Raw genomic sequence first — 21,970 nt, forward strand, 5'->3', positions numbered from 1 at the left:
TACACAGATAACAATATCTTGTAATGACAAAGCCAAGACTAGGGGTGGGAGGTGTTAATGTACGAAGATAACAACATAAAACGAAGCCAATTAGATAGGATTATTTTCAATGAATACATGTGATGAATCAGTGTAGATTTCAATATATATGTAAATATACATATTCCATGACGGAATCAGTAAATATAAATATTTACTGTAACATGTACATGCCAGGTCTCCAAATGTTAAGGTGTACGGCGTAACGTCAAACAGAGACTACTCAGTTACAGAGTTAGGCAATTTGTGAACATATTACTATTTATATACCGTTCTCACCTCGATGCATTTGCGGTATCTAGCTGAACTAACCATGTCCAGCTGGTCTTATATTGAAAAGTCGAACGCAGTTTAATTGAAATAGTGCCCCCTGAGTATTTAATTAAATATATCAAAATACTCTCTGCAGGGTACAATTAATTAGGCTCCCTAATAATGTCCACAAGGACATGTTAAAAACCCTCGCTGTGCCAACATCAGTGGACTTGCCCTTCAACGCAGCCCTGAATGCGTGGACAGCCCCTAGTTCCTATCGTTTTGTTCATTAGGAGGGACGTGCACGATTAACGCCTCACATCAACATGGAGATCTTGGGTCTGGTCGACGTCCCACTGTATCTCCTTCTGGCCCTGACGGCCATTGTGCTGACCTATACGTAAGTATGCATTTGTATGCACAAGCGCTTGGCTTCAGGAAAGTTACTTACGCCAACAGCAGGTTCAAAGTCTTCACCCCTAGTTCCCGAAGATGAAGCGCTGGAATTTAACGGCATTTTGATCGGAGTTTCATATTGTTATCAGTGTGTGTCAGTTTGAAGTGATTCAGTTCATGGATGTTTATCTCTTTGGTGAGTTAGTGAGTGAGTTCTGGTTTACGCAGATTTCAGCAATATTCCAGCAATATCACTGCGGGGGACACCAGAAATGGGCTTCACTCATTGTATCCATGTGGGGAATCGAACCCGGGTCGTCGGCGTGACGAGCGAACGCTTCAACCACTAGGCCACCCAACTGCCCCCCCCTTTTTGTTGATGCCCTTATGGATATATGTAGAACATGCTGAGAACGTAAAATCATAGTCACGGCGAGTCATTTTTATTCGACCGTCGGCCACAGATTCATGGCCTAAGGGAAGCAACTCTTTACAGTCAGCTGCAGTATCTGACACGACCGAGCGGACCCTGCACAGTCTTCAGAATGAGGGGTTTCGATGGAATATACGCATATATTGTTGACAATAACTACTTGAATCTATTCAAATATGGCAAAACTTGAAGCGGTATTCAGAAGTTTGTGCCTTTTACAGAGACAAACCAACTGCAACATTACGGTTTAGGCAACGTTTGGGTGTAGATTCGAACACATTATCACCTGTACCTACTGTCATCACAAGTGTCATCACCTGTACCTACTGTCATCACAAGCGGCATCACCTGTATCTATTCATATATATTTCACGGTGGTGGAGTAGCCCAGTGGTTAAAGAGTTCGCTCGACACGCCGAACATCCGGCTTCGATTCCCCACATGGGTACAATGAGCGAAACCCATTACTAGTGTCCCCCTCCGTGATATTGCTGGAATATTGCTAAAAGCGGTTTAAAACTAAACTCACTCACAATAACCGTTAATTTGCCTCTTACATCCAATGGAGTCTGGTTTAGTTGATAATCGTAGTTTTCTAGCGAAGACATTATATATTTACATTCTACACTTAAGCTACCCATATTGAAAGAATCATGACAATACTTTTAAAATGTCTTCTTTGAGAGTCATTTTAGAAGCTGTAAAGATGAAGGAAAACCAAGTTCTATCATGCAACTGATGCAAAGAGAGACGGCGTATAGCTTCTTTGAAAGGCATTCTAGAAGTTGTAAAGATAAACTTGCTTGATAAAGGTGTTAGTACCTATACCGAAACGTCGCATTCTTTTCAATAAAAAAGTTGACTATCCATAAAACTTGGTTTTCCTTTTAAAATGTCAATGTGTTTCATGCCAATATAAACCACATACGTGGTCAGGTAGACATGTCATCCGTCACACCAAAACACGTTGCAAGATGGTGGTAGTTTCACTGACATTGAGGCAGGACTGTGACTGAGTGGGATACCCGTGTCAAACTGTGGCATGGTATTACAAACACACGCATGTATGCATGTAACACTCTCGTCTTGAATATTGCGTTAAACTTCTTTTCTTCTCACGTTATCTTCAGAACCTTAAAGGTTAAATTATCTTGGTTGAATTTATTCTACAGATATGCAACCTGGAACTATGATTACTTCAAGAAGCGGTGCATCCCTGGTCCAACACCGTATCCTTTTATTGGAAGCAGCTTTAGTTTTGTAGGTTTAGACATACTTATTAAAACCATTTTGTACGTACTTCATTGCTTTTGTCAATATATATACGGTGTTGTTAGCAATTCAGAAAACGCAAATATCTTACATCATATAAATATACTAGGCACATAAAGAAACTGTGCATTGTCAAAATATTATCCCAGTTGTTAAGTACGATAACAATGTCAAAGGTACATATAAACCTTAATGGAGGGATCATGAGACCATAACAAGTCGGGAGAATTTCAACTGAAAAGTCAGTCACAATGACGTCACGAGTCCTCAAGCGGGACAGGGGTCAAACGACCATGTCACAACCTCAATAACGGGTATGTCCACCATCGGCATTGAGGACAGCAGTGCATCGACGACGCATATAGCCTATCAAACGTGCAAGGAAGGCTTGTGGGATGTCACGCCAGATTCTCTCAAGTTCTGTTGCAAGGTCAAGGACGTTATCTGGCGGATGAGGAAGACGGCGTAGACGTCGATCTATCTCGTTCCAAACATGTTCTATCGGGGAGAGATCCGGTGAATTTGCATGCCAAGGCAGTAAGTCAACGTTGTGGTGTTGCAAGAAATCCATAGCAACCCTTGCCGTATGAGGGCGGGCATTGTCCTGTTGGAATGTTAACCCAGGGCCATGACGTTGCAGAAAAGGAATCGCCACAGGTCGAAGAATCTGATCCCTGTAGCCCACACCAGTTAAGTTGCCCTGAACAATCACCAAAGGAGTTCTTTGGTGTGCTTTTATTCACCCCAAATCATATCATCACGGAACCACCACCAAAGCGATTACTCTCCAAGACACAGGCCTGTGCATAACGTTCTCCCACGCGTCTATAGGCACGTTGACGTCCATCACTATGGGAAATGTTAAACCTGGACTCATCTGTAAAAACAACATTTCTCCACTAAAACAAGGGTCTGCGAACATGATTTCGGCACCACATTCGGCGAGCCTGTCGATGACGTTGTGTCAGGATAGGCCGTATGGCGGGACGTCGTGGTCTGATCCCGTGATGACGTAAATGTTGTCGAACTGTGTTGGGGTGGATACGGCGAAGTCCTAGGGTGGTCCGGGCAGTCATCACTGCAGTCTGAAACCTATGGCGAAGATGGGTCACCCTTATCCATCTGTCCTGTCTTGACGTTGTTACACGTGGACGTCCAGAACGTGGCCGATCGATGACGTCATTTGTGTTCTGGTAGCGTCTCACCAGAGCAGAAATGGTGTTCCGATGGCAGTGGAAATGTGCAGCCACTTGTCGTTGAGACATTCCCCCACGGACCATCCCAATGGCCTCATGACGTTGTGCAGACGTAAGGCTTGGCATGCTATGAGTTTCAATAGCCGTTTAATTGTTTGAACGATCGCAAGGGCAGGGGTTGAGCTTTCCAAAGTGACAGTATTGTGTGGCATTCATTTGCTCTGTTTCTCTTTCCCGGAATGCACGTGCAACAACGTCTTGCACGTCTCAAGGTCAAACCACTGACATCACGGAACGTGGCACGTGCATGCATGTTGGATACATATCACTAATATCTGAGTTTAAATCCTTATGTGTCTACACAGGTTTGATACATTTTTAATTTAAATTTTTGTATGCACAGTTTCTTTATGTGCCTAGTATACTAACCGTTTCGTTAAATGACAAGGTCAGTGATGATCAGCTTTTCATAAAATAACAAGAGTGATATAGTCACCCTTGACTGTTAATGGTATTTACGTCAATTATATACTGAGGGAAACAAATGAGGCAACACATGAAAGTACAAGTGTTCCTTTACTCTTGTTTATATGTTTTGAATGACAATGTTGGTGAAACTCTGCGAATACATAAACAACACTGCTACTGCGCGGTGTTCCCTTATTTATTGTTTTCAGTATATTGACAGAAGCACAAAGAGAATGTTGTGTTTCGTATGGTCTGTCCCCAGGTCTTGTCAAGTCTAAGGTGCATGTGCCTAACGCCTATATATTGGTCTGAGAAAAATGAAATACCGCCTGGATCACGAGAAGTTGAAATCTAGGCGCTGGTCCCGCACCTATGACAGACAAGCATGTGCTATTTTCTGAAAGTATTACGCTTTCTCGAAAAGAGCACAATAGTCATGGCGTTTTAGAAAGAGTCATTGTTGGACAATTACTTTTGTATTATTGATAAAATAATTACTTTACTTATGTATGGCGCTGCAGGGTCGGGGGACGCGCGAGGGATGGGGAAGGGGGAAGGGTTCTATGTGGTCTGATTTACGAATACGTCATTTTCAGAACCACGTTCTGGTTTTTCTCCTACTTCTTTTCATTTCACATATTATCAATACGAAAAGGTTTCTCCTCAAAACGTTTACGTAGCCTAGTGGTTAAAGAGTTCGATTCCCCCATAGTTACAGAGTGTGAAGGACCTTTTTAGTTTCCCTGACTTGCTGTTGCGTTCCACACAATATCTCAAAACATACCTCATGGCAGTGAAACATGAAATGTGATGATTTCGTCTGGAATAAAATGGGAACGATAATATATTTGTGTTTCTTTTCCTACAGTCACTCTTCTCCAACTTCCCCACCTGGAAACAGACGTATGGAAGCGTATTTGGGTAGGCTCACATCACTATCCTTATTACAAACGTTTAGTCATACACATGGCCTGAAAGTGATTTTGAATAGAATGTATATTTGGACACAGTCAGCAAGCTCTTCCATCCGATCCCGTAAGTTTTCACTCACAACAAGCATTGGTTGCTGAAGAGCACTTATAATCGACCCTGAATATAATGGCAATATCACCTCTAATTCATATCGTTGAATAAATACATCATCTAGGAATTTACATAGAAATATGATCAGAAAACAGTGAGTGAGTGAGTTTAGTTTTATGCCGCACTCAGCAATATCCCGGCTCTATGGCTGCGGTCTGTAAAAAACGAGTCTGGACCAGACAATCCAGTGATCAACAGCATGAGCATCGATCTGCGCAGCTGGTAAGCGATTACATGTGTCAACCAAGTCAGCGAGCCTGATTACCCGATCCAGTCAGTCGCCTCTTACGACAAGCATGGGTTACTGAAGATCAATTCTAGCCCGGACCTTTACGGGTCGATCAGAAAACAAGAGTCTACAAATTCCACTCATTTGTCTTATCATTTGATCTGTATGAACACATGTTTTTGTTTAAAACACTGGCCCTTGCTATCATAACTATGCCCGCTATTGTTTCACTGCTACAGAGTCTTCATAGGCAAGGTTCCAGCCCTGGTCATATCCGATCTGGACATTCTGAATGTGGTTTTTGTCAAGAGTTTCAACGTTTTCAGGAACAGGATGGTAAGCAATATGTCCTATTTACGTTACTTATAAACATATAGAAATTGCTTTAAGATGCGTCAAATTTGGCAACTTCCTAAACATGTCTACAATAAAACTGAGGCCTTGAATGCCAAAAGAACTTCAATCAAGCAATACTTGAACAAGAGTGGTATGAACAATGACCTACAAGCTAAAAATGGATTGTCAAAACTCAGTCACACAGACAACTAGTGAGTACAGTTGACAAGTGTTCAGAAAAATAAAAGTTAAATTTATTTTCAGAGATCCATAATCATACCTTATCCATTTAATCTGGCTGTGGTTTACTTGGAAAATGCCCATTGGAAAAGAGTGAGAAACCTTATGACACCCACCTTCAGCACCGCTAAACTGAGACTGGTATGTATCAGTCCGTGTTGGGTATCTGTACATGATATGGGTGAAACTTATAGTGAGTGAGTGAATGAGTGAGTGTAGTTTAACGCAACTTTGACGCAACAATATTCAAGCACTATCACGACAGGGCAAACTAGAAATGGGCTTCCCACACTGTACACATTGGGGAATCAAACAGGGCCTTCGGCTTTAACCACTAGGCTACCCAACCGTCCCGACAAACTATGTAGATATATCGACGGGTGCAGTCCATCGAAACTGATACCATCAATCTGAGCATACATCATTGTAATCTCACCGATTGAAATATGTTTAAATTACATTGCAATTTTAAATTTTAAATTTTGATATCCCAAATTCCCAAATATGCGACACGACTTGGCAAATGGATACCCCATTTGCGATGTGATCAATATTTATTACAGCAGATAGATTCTTATACGGAAGCATTTTTCTTTTTTTTAAATTGTTCTTGAAATTTCAAGATAACGACTGAATATATCTTGATACTTCAGCTTAGCATCTTGAAATTTCAAATATGAATTTTTATATCTTCCAAACTTCATAAATACCCTGATAGATTTCCCGTGTCTACAAAAATTGTGCCCAAAATGATTCATTGCAGATCATTAGATGATGTATGGAACATCCTTTTTATTTTTAGATGTGCTTTAGCATCAACAATTCCGCAAAGACTCTTTCTAAAAACTTATCAGATGCCGTCAAGAATAATGAAGTGGTGATTACGAGACAGTAAGTATTATAACGTGCTAAACGTTATTAAACAATTTACCTACATTTGCATGTGTTTGTGACTTGATCTCACCTGATAATGATCGAATGCCTATAATAACTGAAAAGTTGTGCTATTGCATCAGAAATGCGTGCAACGAGCTGTTTTACACCTTGGGTAATGCACTGATCACGTTGTATATTCTAACTAACAATGACATTATGGATTCCTTACAATCTACAAACAGTTTCCAGTGCATTCAACAATGCAGTGAATCATAACTGTAAAATGCTTTACTGAATTTGTGAGTCTCATTTTACGCCATTATTGTCATTCCACAGCTTTTTGTAGAATCCACAATGACGGATTATCACATAAAATCATAATTTATACATAATATCATGAAGGTTCTCAGAAACGTCCTTGATGTGAAGTGGGGCGGTAGCCTAGTGGTTGAAGGGTTTGCTCTTCACGCCTAAAACACGGGTTCGATTCCCCACACGGGTACAATGTGTGAAGCCAATTTCTGGTGTCCCACGCCGTGATATTGCTGGAATATTGCTAAAAGCGGCGTAAACCCTAACTCATTTACTAACTCACACGCCAATTTCAAAGAGATAAACAACCATGACCGGAATCACTGTATTGTAAATAACCTAAGGCAATTATGATGTGATCCTTTGATGAATGTATGTAATTAATGCCGCGTATTAATCTAACATAATCTCTTTCAGATTCTTTGAAGCGTTCACCATGGATGTTATTTCACGAATTGCATTTGGTATAAAGATCGATTCTCAAAATGAAGTCGACAACCCTTTTGTTGCCCATGCTAAACAAATGTTTGAACTATCAAATATGAGAAGATTGACGTCAATGATGGCAGGTACCTTCCCCTTTAGTTTTACAACAGTAGATGCACTCGATTTCATGTCCCTTAAGGTAATGAATTATATTGTCATCTATTATTGTCCTGTAATGGCAATGGTGAGTATTACAAGAATGGTGTTTATGGTTGTCCACCGGGTATACGGGGAACCAAATGAGACCGCCTGAGACCATGCTGTCCTCATTGAGCACCCCGTAGCAGCATATGACCATCTGAGCCCTCATGTTGCATGGTGTTTAGAAAACGGACTAGGAATCGGGGACGATTCACGAATAAACGACTGATGTATTGGAGGCATCTATTCCCTTGTTGTCACCAGTTCGAGAACCATCCTGTTGCCACAAAACCTTATTACATGGATACTAACGCACGAATGTGCTGTACCGACAACATACTTCCAGAACAATGCAGTGACCCTGCCCGCCATCATATCAGATCTGATGAGTCCTCGTGACATCCTTAGTTGTCGGATGAAGTTTTTGCACTCCCTGAACTGAATCTGAAGTTGACACAGCTTAGCATCAGGCATGACTGCAGTTTCCGCGATGGATGACTCCCAGCATGGTGTTGGTTGTCCGGGCTTCTGGAGGGTTTACTCGATAATAAGCTTGTGATCTTCCGGTGTCATTTGGCGACAGAGTGTTTCATACTTATCGAGACGAGATCTGCAGCTCTATGGCAATATTTGTAGGGGTATTTAACTTGTGTGGTCTGAGCCCATATCACAAATCAGTTAACGTTAAGCAACGTTGGTCACAGAGAGACCGTGGATGGGTACCGTGTTTGGCAGCTTAACTCCTAAGAGTTTCTACGGCTTCCGTTCCCCAACGAAGCAGATGTGACACATGTGGTCTCACTTTAGGCAAGTGTATGTTCAAAATTGCCTCTGTTCACCCAGCAGTGAATGGGTACCCGGTGGAATTAAACAGTTAGGCAGATTTACTTAACCGGGGGAATAATGCTTTGGACATACTTTGTCCGTAACGCCACTTAGCTGTACAAATAGTTTATGACTACTTTATAGTCATATATATGATTGAAGGGAAACATTACCGAAGTTTGTGTTAAATTATCGCCATTGCAATCAAACCCCAGCCGACAGTGTTCACGGTTTATATTTGTCAGAGCAGTGTTCTTACAGATAACGTTAGTTTAATCGAGCTTATTTTGTTAGTACTTACAACGGTTGTTTTATTTGTTACTGCAATGTCCTGGGTGTATTTCTGGATGCATAGAATAGTGCGTTCTTTTTGTCTGTGGTTTGTTCAGATGAAGAATACATGGTTTCCATGCCGGAAACATGTACAACGAATTCAAAAATCAGCAGCAGTTGTTGATGGAAATTGTCATGAAACTAAGTCACAACCATTAAATGGAAGGAACAGAAAAAGGCAATACAACCATTCATTGGCAGGAGTAGAGATTACGACAATAATTGCGACATTGCCATGAGCGTGGAATTCAAGTTGGATCTATTTATTTATGGATTTATATGCGCACTGTTTATTATATGGATATTACTTGCACTAATAGAGTCGATGTCGTTCTTGTGGAGCAGTGAGAACGGGTTCGGTAATGTGATCACATGACATTGGTTAGTTTTCAAATATACATGATAACGTTTTTTTAAGGTTTCATTCCAACGCTTGCCCGGATCTTAAGAAAGCGAGGATATGGAATCTTTCCACAACATGTCGTAGACTTTTTTCATAGAAACGTCACGGAAATTGTCAAACAGCGACAGAACGACACAACGGATGAACGAGAGGTTAGGGATTACAGTTGAGATTGGGGTCCTGTGAGGTGTTCATAATGATATTACCTGTGAAAATTCCGGTTCGAATTGGTCTTCAGTAACCCATGCTTGTCGTAAGAGGCGACTGACGGGATCGGGTGGCCAGGCTCGCTGACTTGGTTGACACATGTCATCGTATCCCCACTGCGTAGATGCTCGTGATGCTGATCACTGGATTGCCTGGTCGATACTCGACTATTTACATACCGCCGCCATATAGCTGGAATATTGCTGAGTACGGCGTAAAACAACATACAAAATAAAATATAAGCATTACCATTGTTGCGATGCTTATAAAAGGCACATACCCAGGGTTGCCTTAATCTCAGATTGATTTTTTTAAAGTATGCATGACATTGTATTAACAGAAGAGAATTGACTTCCTGCAACTATTGGTGGACGCGGAAATAGAGATGGACAGAGACCTTACAGCCAATGGTCAGATCACAGAAAAACATACAGCCAGACGTAAGTCCAGAGACACTCAAGGTTGGGTGAGTCGTTTTTATCCATAGTCAACGTTATAACAAATTAAAGGTGTAGACCTACTTAGAGTTGTGGATATCGTTGACGTTCCCCCTTTGTAAATTCAACGGCGATAGTTGGTAACAAATTCAGGAATCGTATTCAGGGCAAATATGAAATAATCGAATCCTGGCACGCATTTCGTGATCCTTCTAACACTTTGGCAGCAAGGTATAGGTAAACATTACTGTCGTTAGGTGTATTACTATATGAGATTAGATGTACGTTGGTCAATAAGACCAGCCAAGCCATATATACGCCTTATTGGTACGATCTAATCCGATCTTATGACCTAATGAGAAGCATCATTTGCGTATTCTGTATTAACTTTACAGGTTTATCGACTGATGAAATAGTTGCCCAAGGCATGCTATTCTTTATCGCCGGATACGAAACAACTGCTGCAACACTGACGTTTGTGTCCTACAGCTTTGCAATGAACCAGGATGCTCAGGAAAAGGCGTATAATGAAATCAAAGAAGTGTTGGGGAATGTCAGTAATAGTTTCAAAGTGTTGTATGTCTAAACATCATTATTAGATTCAAGATTCTTTAATTCGGTATTATGGGCCAAATGACCTAATGCAAAATTACAATAAAATTTTTAATCACTTAGTCACGTGATTTACCGGAATTATGTACGAGGAAAACATGTTTCAAGTACAAGACAACAGATTCAATGATGTTTATATACTCAGCAGCAAAAAAACCCCGTCAGTACGAATTTTAAAATTAGATAGGCACTGTAAATCAAATCATTACAGAAATGGACATAATAAGCGGATCAAAAACATTTTTTGTGTGCAATATTTTGACACATCAATAAATAAGTCAGCACAATTTCAAGACATTACGTGAACGTTTGCAGTCCATTCAGACTCTTAACTTCAGTATCTAGTGTGACCACCACGAGCGGCAATAACTGCAGCACAGCGTCTATGCATAGAGTGCACCAATCGATTGATGAGGGCCATTGGCACCTGGAACTTCACCCTGAGAAAGGCCTGGCGCAATAAATCGGCTGTGTTCGGCCTTGGTATGACATTATTCAGTCTCCTCTGAATTTCATCCCAAAGATGTTCAATTGGGTTTTAATCAGGACTGAGGGCTGGCCACTGCATAATGTTGACACCGTTCTGCTGTAGGAAGTCCCGTGTAGCTCTGGTTGCATGGGCCCGGGCGTTATCATGCAGGAAAATGTTGTTCCGGTGACGTGCGAAATGTATGACGTGGGGTCTGAGAGCTTGGTCGATGTAGCGCACCGCTGTGATGCCGTCTCCTCTCCCTGGACCAAGGTTCTGGAACACCACAGGACCCACTCTCTGGTTCAGGCCTCTTCCAACCCATACCATGATGTTTGCACCTCATCATGAGTCTCTTTCCATAACACATTGGTCTGAGTAACGCTGGCCACGTCATCGCCATATTCTTGTTCTGCCATCTGCAGTTGATACGCAGTGCCGACTCTCATCTGTGAACAGAACAGTTCTCCATTGTCTGTATCGCCAGTTTTGGTGTTGTAGGGCAAACTGTAGACGTTCACGCCGATGACGACTGTGAGGATAGGTCCACGGTAAGGTCTACGGCAATGGAGGTTCCCGCTGTTAAGACGTCGGCGTACTGTATCAGTACTGATTGGTCTTCCGTGTGTTCCCACTGTCTGGCGTGCTGTTTCGGATGCCTGCATGAAGGGATTCTGTACATGCTCGCGCACAACATGGCGGTCTTGTCGTCTTGTGGTCACCCTTGGTCTGCCAGTACGGGGACGATCATTTGTGGTGTTGGTGGCCCGGAAACATTGCTGCAGCCTGTAGATGGTCCCAACGTTGACCCGGAAGTGATTGGCAACGGTTTGTGCAGTGCAGCCAGCTTCAAGTCTCCTAGCGCCTGGTTCCTCTGAGTTGGCGTGAGTCGCTTCATCCAGCTGACGTTGTAATGTGAATGTTTCAACCAGGTTTGGGGGTCCATTGTATAGAGCTGGTCCTACAGCATGAGTTGCATGAAAAATATGGAGAACACCGTACCATCTCCGAGGTCAGGTTGCGCTTTTGAGACCATTTCCATGGTTCCATTCTGGGTTAGGGAAGGAATGTCTTTGCTAAGGTAAAGTTGGAGATGTTGTCAAAAATATACAATCAAAATATGAAATGAGTTTGCAGTTATCCGTTTCTGCGAAGGAAAAGTCCAAACTGACGTTTCTTTTGCTGCTTAGTATATCTGTTGAGTTTAAAAGTGATAACCATATTTGCTTACTATGTTGTACATTATATAGCCATGGTAGAAATTTCCCCCGAATATGAGTATATTTTTAACATCATTATTGGACGGCAGGGTTCTAATTCTAACAGCGCATGTTGGAAATTAGACTCAAAGATAGTTATTAATACCTTGGCAAAAACAGAACACTTTGTGTGAACGTAACGACTTTTATTTCTCAATGTTTCATAAGACCCGTGAAGATCTGGGTTAGAATTGACCTTCAGTAACCCATGCTTGTCGTGATAGGCGACTAACGGGATCGAGCGGTCAGGCTGGCTAACTTGATTGACAGATGTCATCGTATCCTAACTGCGTAGATCGATGCTCATGCTCTTTATCACTTGATTGTCAGGTCCAGACTCGATTATTTACAGACCGCCGCCACAAAGCTGGAATATTGCTGAGTGTGGTGTAAAACTAAACTCACTCACTCAATGCTTCATAATTGCACAAGAACTAAAAAAATAGAAATAAAATATGGTAATGGTTCTTTAGTGAAGCAACTTCTAAGGTTTACGTATTCACTTTGGGGTTTCTCTGTGTTAAAGAGATTTTGCATAAAATATTCGATTAATCTGCGATGTCAGTTAAAGTCCTCTTTGCCACAGGATGAACCCAACTACGACAACATTGGGAAACTGAAGTACCTGGACAACGTCATCACCGAGACACTCCGACTGTATCCACCGATTACCGTGTAAGTCTACGATAATCGCAGCACAAAGGTTTTGTTTCTTCAGTGCACTGAATTGGCGTTCTCATCGAATCAGGTCTGAATGCCGATGGCGTCATCGCTTACGTTCACTTTTTAATTCAAATACATTTACTTAAAACACATTTTCACCACTATTTTGCTTTTTACTGCCAATAGAATAGGTTACGCCTGGGTATTATCTGACTTTGACGATTCATAGATACACTTCAAACAAAACGGTAGATCATGAAAATACAAACGCAAATATCACGTCTTAGAGCTTCGATATATTTTATGCGAGACCCATATGGCCGTTAAACGTAATACCAAATAACAGAGGCAAAACCTTTCCACATTCATAAGAAATCTCTGCCAAAAGCCGAGTCGATTATACAATTATGACTGTATCATGAGCAGACATTTGTTTCAGCAGTACTTCAGCTGTACAAAGACAATCCAGTGCTTGTTACCATGTGATACGATGACCTTGTTACTATGTGATATTATGAATCATTATAAAATAGTGATGATACCAGGTGTTCGCGAAAAGGTGGCACCCATCATAGACATAGCAAAGTAAATTGTTCACCTGAAATAATTCGGGAACGTATGGTTTACGCCCAAATAGGGAATTGCATCGGACATCATTTTTGTCACTGATGCAACAAATTTGGAAATTTCTTCCACATGTCTACCACATTACTTCTTGAAAGTTTTACTGAGGCCTTGAATGCTGTAACCTTGATTAAACAGCTTCTGAGCAAGAGTGACATGACGCCCTTTGAAATCCTGATAAAAAGAACATGCTCGATTGTACCGCAAACGAAGTGAAATGTATACACCACAGGATGGAGCTGATGGAATTGCTCGACATGAAAGGGAAGTTGACTACTGGAAAGTTGAAATCATCCGTTTTGTCATACAGCCTAGTGGAGTGTGGAGTGCCCTATATTTTTCATAGAAGGTCGATAAATTTATGGGTACCATTACTTCCATGTGAATCTTGTTGAATCTGCTGATCATACCGTTGAAATAATTTGACTTCACCCTCAAAAAGAAAGGGTTTCCTTATAGGGTCAGCACACTGAGGACTTTTGTCGTCCCGTTTGCAAGGCATATGGGTCGATGTTTTGAGTTCCAGTTCGACAACGCCAGTGATCACAAAGTGCGAATCCACCCTCACCTACAGCTGCACTCCATCCATAGAGTATCATAGCCAGCAATGGGTCCTGACCTTCACCCCACTGAACATGTCTGTGACATCAGTGGCATAAGCCACAGACCACCTTGGCTGAACATGGGCAGGTGCTGCAGGAGGAGTGGGACAGACACCATTAAACGGCCGTATGCCTGAGTTTGACAGATCGTGGCTGTATTACACACTACTGTTCAGGGACTCTTTTCACGAAGGAACTTATATTAAGGTTAACCTTAACTCACATTCTTTAACATTGCAATAGGGTTACCTTAGTGATTTACGATCACCTTAGTGCTTTGTGAAAGGACGCCCTGAAATAGTCAACTCCAAAAGTTCTTACTGGCTGCCGTTGTACAAAGCGATCTTTGCGCTAAGGTGATCGTAACTCCAATACCATTACATAGCGTAGCGCTAAGGTTGCTTTGTACAACGGCGCCCTGGACGTAAACAGGGTATCACGTATCACCAAGGCAACGAACGTCTGAGACTCCTCCTTCAGGTTAAGTACATGCATCACCGTCACCGTCAGAACCTACATCTGTGTACTCTATTTAAGGTTACATCGCAGAGCGTCAGAGACAATTCAGATCAAGGGTTTGACAATCCCGAAGGGTCAAATTGTCTTAATCCCAACGTTCGCTCTTCACAGAGACCCTCGCCTCTTCAAGGATCCTGATTCCTTTAAACCAGAAAGGTAAGGCTGTCCACCAGACTTGCCTAACAGAGGATATTGTTATAAAAACCAAGCATGACTTGGGTAGACACCCACGTACTAGGAAACGAGTAAAGCTATGCCACTATCCATCATTATGAAAGAAAATGGCCCGCATGTCTTCGTTATACTATGTTTCCATTCAGTATGAAAGACGGATAAGGAACTCAAATTTATTGTAGATTAGCAAAATGATTTCCCTCAACTGTAAGTAAAATATTTTACATGTTTTTCCTAGGGTTGTTGATTGTATCTTAAAAATATTAAAATATGATATTTGATTGATGTCAACGATCTGAATGTATGTTTGTCATCAATGTTTTTTCAGGCATGATGAAAAGTACAATCCTCTTACCTTCCTAGCTTTTGGATATGGTCCGAGAAAATGTATTGGTATGCGTCTTGCCCAGGTTCAGTCTAAAATAGCCCTAGTTCATGTCCTGAGAGCTGTGAAGTTTGAACGCATGCCAGACACGCCGGTAAGACACAGGATTGCGAAACAAATCATCATCATCACCATCATCATCATCATCATCATCACATTTTTTATATATCTACATTACTTCATTTCATTTTGTTGATTTGCAAAAGCCTTACTGATGTTCTGATGTAACATAGCATTCTCTGTCTCCAATAACCTGGTATATATGACCTTCAAAATGCTGATGTAAACATTAACAATGTCGACATCATTCTTATACCTGAGAGATGAGACTTGTGTGAGATGCACCCTTGTTTCAAAGTTAATCTGGTGTCATAATATGCACGTATCCTCACGGCGCCATAATGATAAACGAACAAAATAAAAAACAACAACCTTAATGAATGCCATAATAATGCCATTCAAAGACTCTGTTTTCCCAGGACAATGATACATTCACATCGACATGAACTAACTTTTTTTTAAATTACAGAGTTTCTGCTTTAATGCTTTTGTTTTTGACGAACTGCTGTTTATTAGGATTTGAAGTAATGAAGTGATGTTATTGATTATCATAGAAAACTACATAGCTGTGAAATGTATCAATATTATTTTGTCTATGTTCCAATTTTACGAGATCCTTTAGGGTAATTTGGGACTGCACTTTCCTATAAGTGTTTTCGTACAGATACTACATGTGAAACCCAAAGCTTTCTGTTCGTAACACAAATCACTTTCGTAGAAGATGTACTGTATGGCTTTGTAGTAATCATGTCGTCCTTAATATTATTATTATTTATTTGTCTTCCTGTGACATCACATTCATGAAATTCGCTGTTCAAGTTTGTTCCTAAGGCAGCCGTCACGCCTATGATCATGGGTTCGAATCCCAGTTCACGCCGACTGTTTTTCAGGGTATTCCGTATCACCAAAGCCTTAACATTTGAGGCTCCTTCTTCATTAAAAAGAAACGCCGAGAAAAAACTGAAATATTGTTCAAAGTGGCGTACAACCGATCACATTCACTCTGGCACTAATAACATCATATTTAGGACAACTATGAGTGAGTGAGTATGGTTTTAGCAATATTCCAGCAATATCACGAACAGGCCATCACACGGTCGTAAATGTCGTGGGGCTGTAAGGTAGCCTATTGGTTAAAGCGATCGCTTATCACGCCGAAGATCCGGGTTCTTTTCGCAACATGGGTACATTGTATGAAACCATTTCTGGTGTCACCCGCAGTGATATTACTGGAATATTGCTAAAACCATATTCACTCATTACCCATTATGAATGTTAATCCGCATCTTGTATAATGCATATGTACCTCCCATAAGTTTGTGTTAGTCACTTCAACTTGATAACGGTTTAAGAATCCACATGGTAAGGTCCCTTAATGCAATATACAGGAGTTGTTATCCATACCACCAGTGAAGATCCGGGTTAGAACTGATCTTCAGTAGCCCATGCTTGTCGTAAGAGGCGACTAACGGGATCGGGTGTTCAGGCTCGCTGACTTGATTGACACATGTCATCGATTCCCAATTGCGTATATCGATGCTCATGCTGTTGAGGGCTGGATTGTTTGGACCAGACTCGATTATTTACAGACCGCCGCCATATAGATGGAGTGGTGCGGCGTAAATCTAAACTCACTCACTGTTATCCATACGTTCCCTTAACTGTTTGCCATGACAATTGTAAATCAAACTCTTGGTGTTTTACAGGAGGTTTTGATGTTTAAGAGAAGCAATGTTCTTCAAACAGACAAGAGTATAGCACTGAAAATATCTCCAAGATGCTGACAAGAAGGAGGAAAACCGAGAGGAAACCGAAGATTCTATAATTATTTTAGTTTACGATGGGAAAGGACGATGTTGGCAAACCAATGATTTGGATTTCATGTCAACACAGTAATTCACAACACTGTGCATTTCATCAGCGTTGAATCAGACCATCGAGGATCATAAATGATTCTCCCAAATTAGGAATGGATCCTTTAGAGTTTTCATTTCTTTGCATTAGATGAACCATGCTGATACTAAAAGTCTAACACTGAGAAGAGGCAAAAGAGAGTATACCGAATTGTTTTATCCAACTGACTATTGAACGGCTGTTAAATGTGGTTGTTTTAACCATCACTCAATCATGCTACAGCTTGTATAAGGTAACCTGTGGCTTGGTAATACTTGTTCAAAACAAATTGTTGCAATTTAGACTTGGATAAGAATGAAGATGTAACACCATGACCCATATCTGAAATGTTGCGATTCTGTACCGAAATTTTTAAAGATGACATGATTCACAGGGACACTCAACAGCAGTTGTGTAATTTGGAATTCCATAAGTCTTCAAACAATAGCCAAAACAAATAACACCATGCAGATGTATTATGTGAGTACTGACTAAGAGCCAGTCCGTGTGGTATGCATATAGTCACTTAATTGTTCAACTGAAATAAAAATATGACCAATTCAACTGAGAGCTGTATTCCTTTGCTCTTGAGGTTTATGTTGTAATATTGTGTCAAAAGGGGTTTCTTGGTATAAACAGTGTGGTGCATTGTCACATCCGAACTAAGCACCTTGTGCATTGACTATAAAGTACAGTTGACTGATGCTGATGATAAAGCTAATTCATTGTGCCTTGTCAGATTGCTTCGATGTTACTGAAAGTCGTGTAATTTTAACTCCCTTCAACACAAGATGACATATAATTCACAATCAAAACGGAGGATTGAGTTCAAACTTGACAAATATGCTTAACACATTTCCGGGAATCAAATTTAGAGTTCACACAAGCAAAATTACCAACAATGGTACCAGTAAGATAACCCGAAGTCAGTATTGTGTGTGGCCTCCATGGGCATCAAAGAAAGCGTTGCATCGTCTGTACATGGAATGAGTAAGCCGGTTGATGAAGGCCATAGGCCCTTGCGTCCATACTCTGCGAAATGCCTAATCGAGTCGTGCCGCAGTTGTCAGCCTTGGTTGGAGGTCATTCAGTTTTCTTTAAATCTTGTCCCAGAGGTGTTCTATTGGACTGAGTGCAGGCTTTTGTCGGGTTTGGATGCCATGTTGTCTAAGGAAGTCCAGTGCTGCTCTGGCAGTGTGCCTTGTCGTGCTTGAAGAAGTGATTTCTGTAACGTCGAAAATGTGGTACAACGTGGGGTCTTATGACTTGGTCAAAATAGCGAGCAGCTGTGACGTCATTTCCTAATCTTGGACCAAGATTCTGGAACACCAAGGTGTCAACTAACTGGTCCAGACCGATTGCACCCCACACCATGATGCTTGGACCACCCTACGAGTCTCTTTCAACAAAACACTCATTGGAAAACAGTTCCCACGCCTTCAGCATACTCTCACTCAGTCATCAACCGTTGAAAAACAATATCGGCTTTCATGCACACACTGATGTTGGTAATAACTGTCAATTTGGATTGAAAAACATGTTAACAAAACGGTACAATCATAAGTAAAATACCACCTTGTAAGAACAAAATTTTGCATTTGACTTTGAAAGGCGACGTTTCTTTTGTGGTTCAGTAAACACACACACACACACACACACACACACACACACACATGAAGCAGATCAGCAGGAACTACAATGTTATACCTATTAACGTCATCCTCTCAAGATGTTTCTTTAAAACTTCATATATTCAAACCATTTAATTGTTTAATATATAGTCAAAGTACACCGGTATTCTATCCCCTTTGTCTGTTTAATGTATTCAGCAAACATTCGGTGTATCCCCTCTTATAACGCAGATCGATGAGCATGCTGTTGATCACTGGATTGTCTGGTCCAGACTCGATTATTTACAGACCGCCGCCATATAGCTGTAATATTGCTGAGTGCGGAGGAAAACTAAACTCACTCACTCACTCTTATAATAAACTCCCCTCCGGGCAGGAACCACAATTCTAATATTAGTAAATGTCAATTAACAACTCCCTACGTCGGCGGATCTTACGTATGTACGTGTGCATAGGTCAGTGACCTTGCACAAAGTGGCGTAATGTCCCTGTGTATAAAAGGTGTCCGCCCGGGAAAGCCACATTTGAAAAACATCAATTACCGCTAAAGCCACATTTCTAGTACAAAGCTCGGTGCCGCGAAAGCCACAATGAGTAAGGGGGTCCATACAGGGTTTTTTTTCAAATAAGCGTCACTCATTGATCACAATGGATTTCAATTATTTTAGTGACTTGTCCTTCGTTTGTTTAGTTAACATTTGATGGGTGTTGTTGAAGTTTTTGGTTAACAAATGATAACATATGTTCTGAGATAAAATGATACATGCTAATGGGTCACTCTATGGAATAGGGGAATTTCAGCTTTTGCTCTTAAGAAAATTTTATTTGTATTATCTGAATATGTTATGCCTTCATGTAAACTACTTTGGTTTGTATGACTGGTACATTGCATCAGCAAAGAAGTTTGGACAAGAATTTTCCATCAAATTTATTGTGACGTGAGTGTAAACATAATAACTGAGGCAACAATAGCTCTTATCTCAAACAGTTATCAGAAAAAGATAAAACATTGAATTGACCCTCCCATAAATTAAAATGCTTCAAAGAAATAATTGGTTGTATAATCATAAATCGAAGAAACTGTTTGAGTACCTACGTGAGGCAGCTGGTTTGCGTGATCTGAACAATTCAACTGGATTTCTAGATATTACATAATGAATATTTCACATCATTTACGATAAGATGGATTAGCTAATAGCGCATTGCCGGGAGAGCCACATTCACACGATCACTCAACCATGCCCATTGCCCTTTGAGCCACACCATTTTCAACTCTTGAATGTGGCTTTCCCGGGCTTCAACCTTATAAAATCTGACTGACATGGTCAGTCAGGAAGATCAATCAGGGAGACCAGTCAGGGACACGAGGCAAGACGAGAAAAGAGGGGCCCAGATCACCGACAGAAGCGGACGGATCGTGCGGCTAGTCGGGGCAACGGCCTTGGCCAACGACTACGTCGGCGATGAAGAATCGCCGTCCGACCACAGCCTGTGCGTGTGACAGAGCGGCTCTCCCTGTATCGGAAATATTGGCCACTCGGTCCCGGTGTGCGTTCTGTCACGTGTTTACAATCAACCTGTACAATTTCGAACATTATTATCCCACCCCAATAAAAACGGCTGCTGGGGTCCTCCGTCCGACTACTGTCCTCCATCCTGAACTACCATCCGAGGGCACCCCGGACGAACGCTCTTGGACACATATTTGCACCTCATCAAGGTTGGTTGGTTTGTTGTTAACGCCGCACTCAGCAATATGACTCCTGTATGGCGGCGGTCTGTGAATAATTGAGTCTGGTACAGACAATCTAGTGATTAACATCATGAGCATCGATCTACACAATTGGGATACGATGACATGTGTCAACCAGGCTAGAGAGCCTGGCCACCCGATCCCGTTATTCGCCTCTTACAACAAGCATGGGTTATTGAAGACGGATCTTCACTGGTGGTATGGAAAACAACTCTTGTATATAACAACTGTCAGTGGCTGCCAATGTTGCTGCCAGTTTCTGTTCATCTGACAAGTTGCATGAAGCAAGATAATGATCCCTGTATGGGACGTTGTACAACATTGAGCTGTACGTTTATACGGAATGGGTCTACCGGTAAAATCTGGTTGCAGTTAAATCTCGGTGTGTCGGGTTAATGGGAGAAAATGCTGAAGTAATGTAGTTCCAACACGCCCACTAGGTTGGGGAAAGCACGCGTGTGGTGTTCACAAAACTAGCGATATAAACAATTATTGTTTTCTTGCGCGAATTGCCTTGCCCCAGACCGATGAGTCACCCGCTCCCGAAGGAAAAAAACGAAAAAAAACCGGTTTTAGCAAAACTGCAGAAATATTCACAGTGGGGGACACCAGAAATGGGCTTCACACATTGTACCCATGTTGTGAATAGAACCCTTCGGCGTCTCGAGCGAGCGCTTTAACCACAAGGCTACCTCGCCGCCGCAGAAATATCAGAAACCATCCATTGTGAACAACTATTATCATCAGTCAGTACGTTTTACGAACACGCACACACCAATCAACGACAGAGATGTAGTGATTGAGGTCTTAGTGTCTTTTGCGACTGGCTTATATACTCTTCAAAAAAGTAGGGGAAACTGAAGTTTCAATTCGGATAGGAAGTATAGCGTCAACATTTTTTTCAAAGACAGACATCTTATGAACGCACCACCATTTCTCTTTATCACCACCCCTAAACACAACACATGGGATGAACGTGCACAACGCAGTAGCCCGATGCACGTGCATGGGGGAGTCATTCTTGATTTTGAAGGTCGATAAATCACTGTAGACCATTAAATTTGACAATTATCTTGCATCACACAGTTTTAGTGTTTGTTACTAGCCGGTTTTTTTTTTGTACGATGAAAATCATACGTATGCAAATTTCACGTCATACACCAGTCATCTTTCAAGAGCGATTACTGTACAAACAACTATGGTCATAAGGAAGTGCACTCTCAAAACATTCATTATTATCATATCAACATTGATTGACTAAGATATATCTCCCATTTTTTTAGTATAATATCCACGGGTTGATTCTTGCAATATAATTGAAACCGACAACGAAAGGTTGTAATATTTTCATGCCTGATT

General features: G+C 41.3%; 1 protein-coding gene across 1 annotated transcript; it reads left to right on the forward strand.

Annotated features, from left to right (window-relative positions):
- The first annotated feature begins 620 nt into the window (after positions 1-620).
- On the forward strand, positions 621-17,118 carry LOC124282887 (cytochrome P450 3A8-like). Its single transcript, XM_046718920.1, has 13 exons — positions 621-694; positions 2,296-2,383; positions 4,928-4,980; positions 5,611-5,707; positions 5,972-6,088; positions 6,750-6,838; positions 7,553-7,760; positions 9,871-9,970; positions 10,363-10,520; positions 12,894-12,982; positions 14,734-14,871; positions 15,218-15,368; positions 17,041-17,118. Exons 1-13 carry the CDS (start codon positions 621-623, stop codon positions 17,116-17,118), a joined length of 1,440 nt encoding a protein of 479 aa, XP_046574876.1.
- The last annotated feature ends 4,852 nt before the right edge of the window (positions 17,119-21,970 follow it).

The sequence above is a fragment of the Haliotis rubra genome, unplaced genomic scaffold, assembly GCF_003918875.1.
Source record: "Haliotis rubra isolate DU_JTF1 unplaced genomic scaffold, ASM391887v1 Scf306, whole genome shotgun sequence".
NCBI classification, from domain to species: Eukaryota; Metazoa; Mollusca; class Gastropoda; order Lepetellida; family Haliotidae; genus Haliotis; species Haliotis rubra.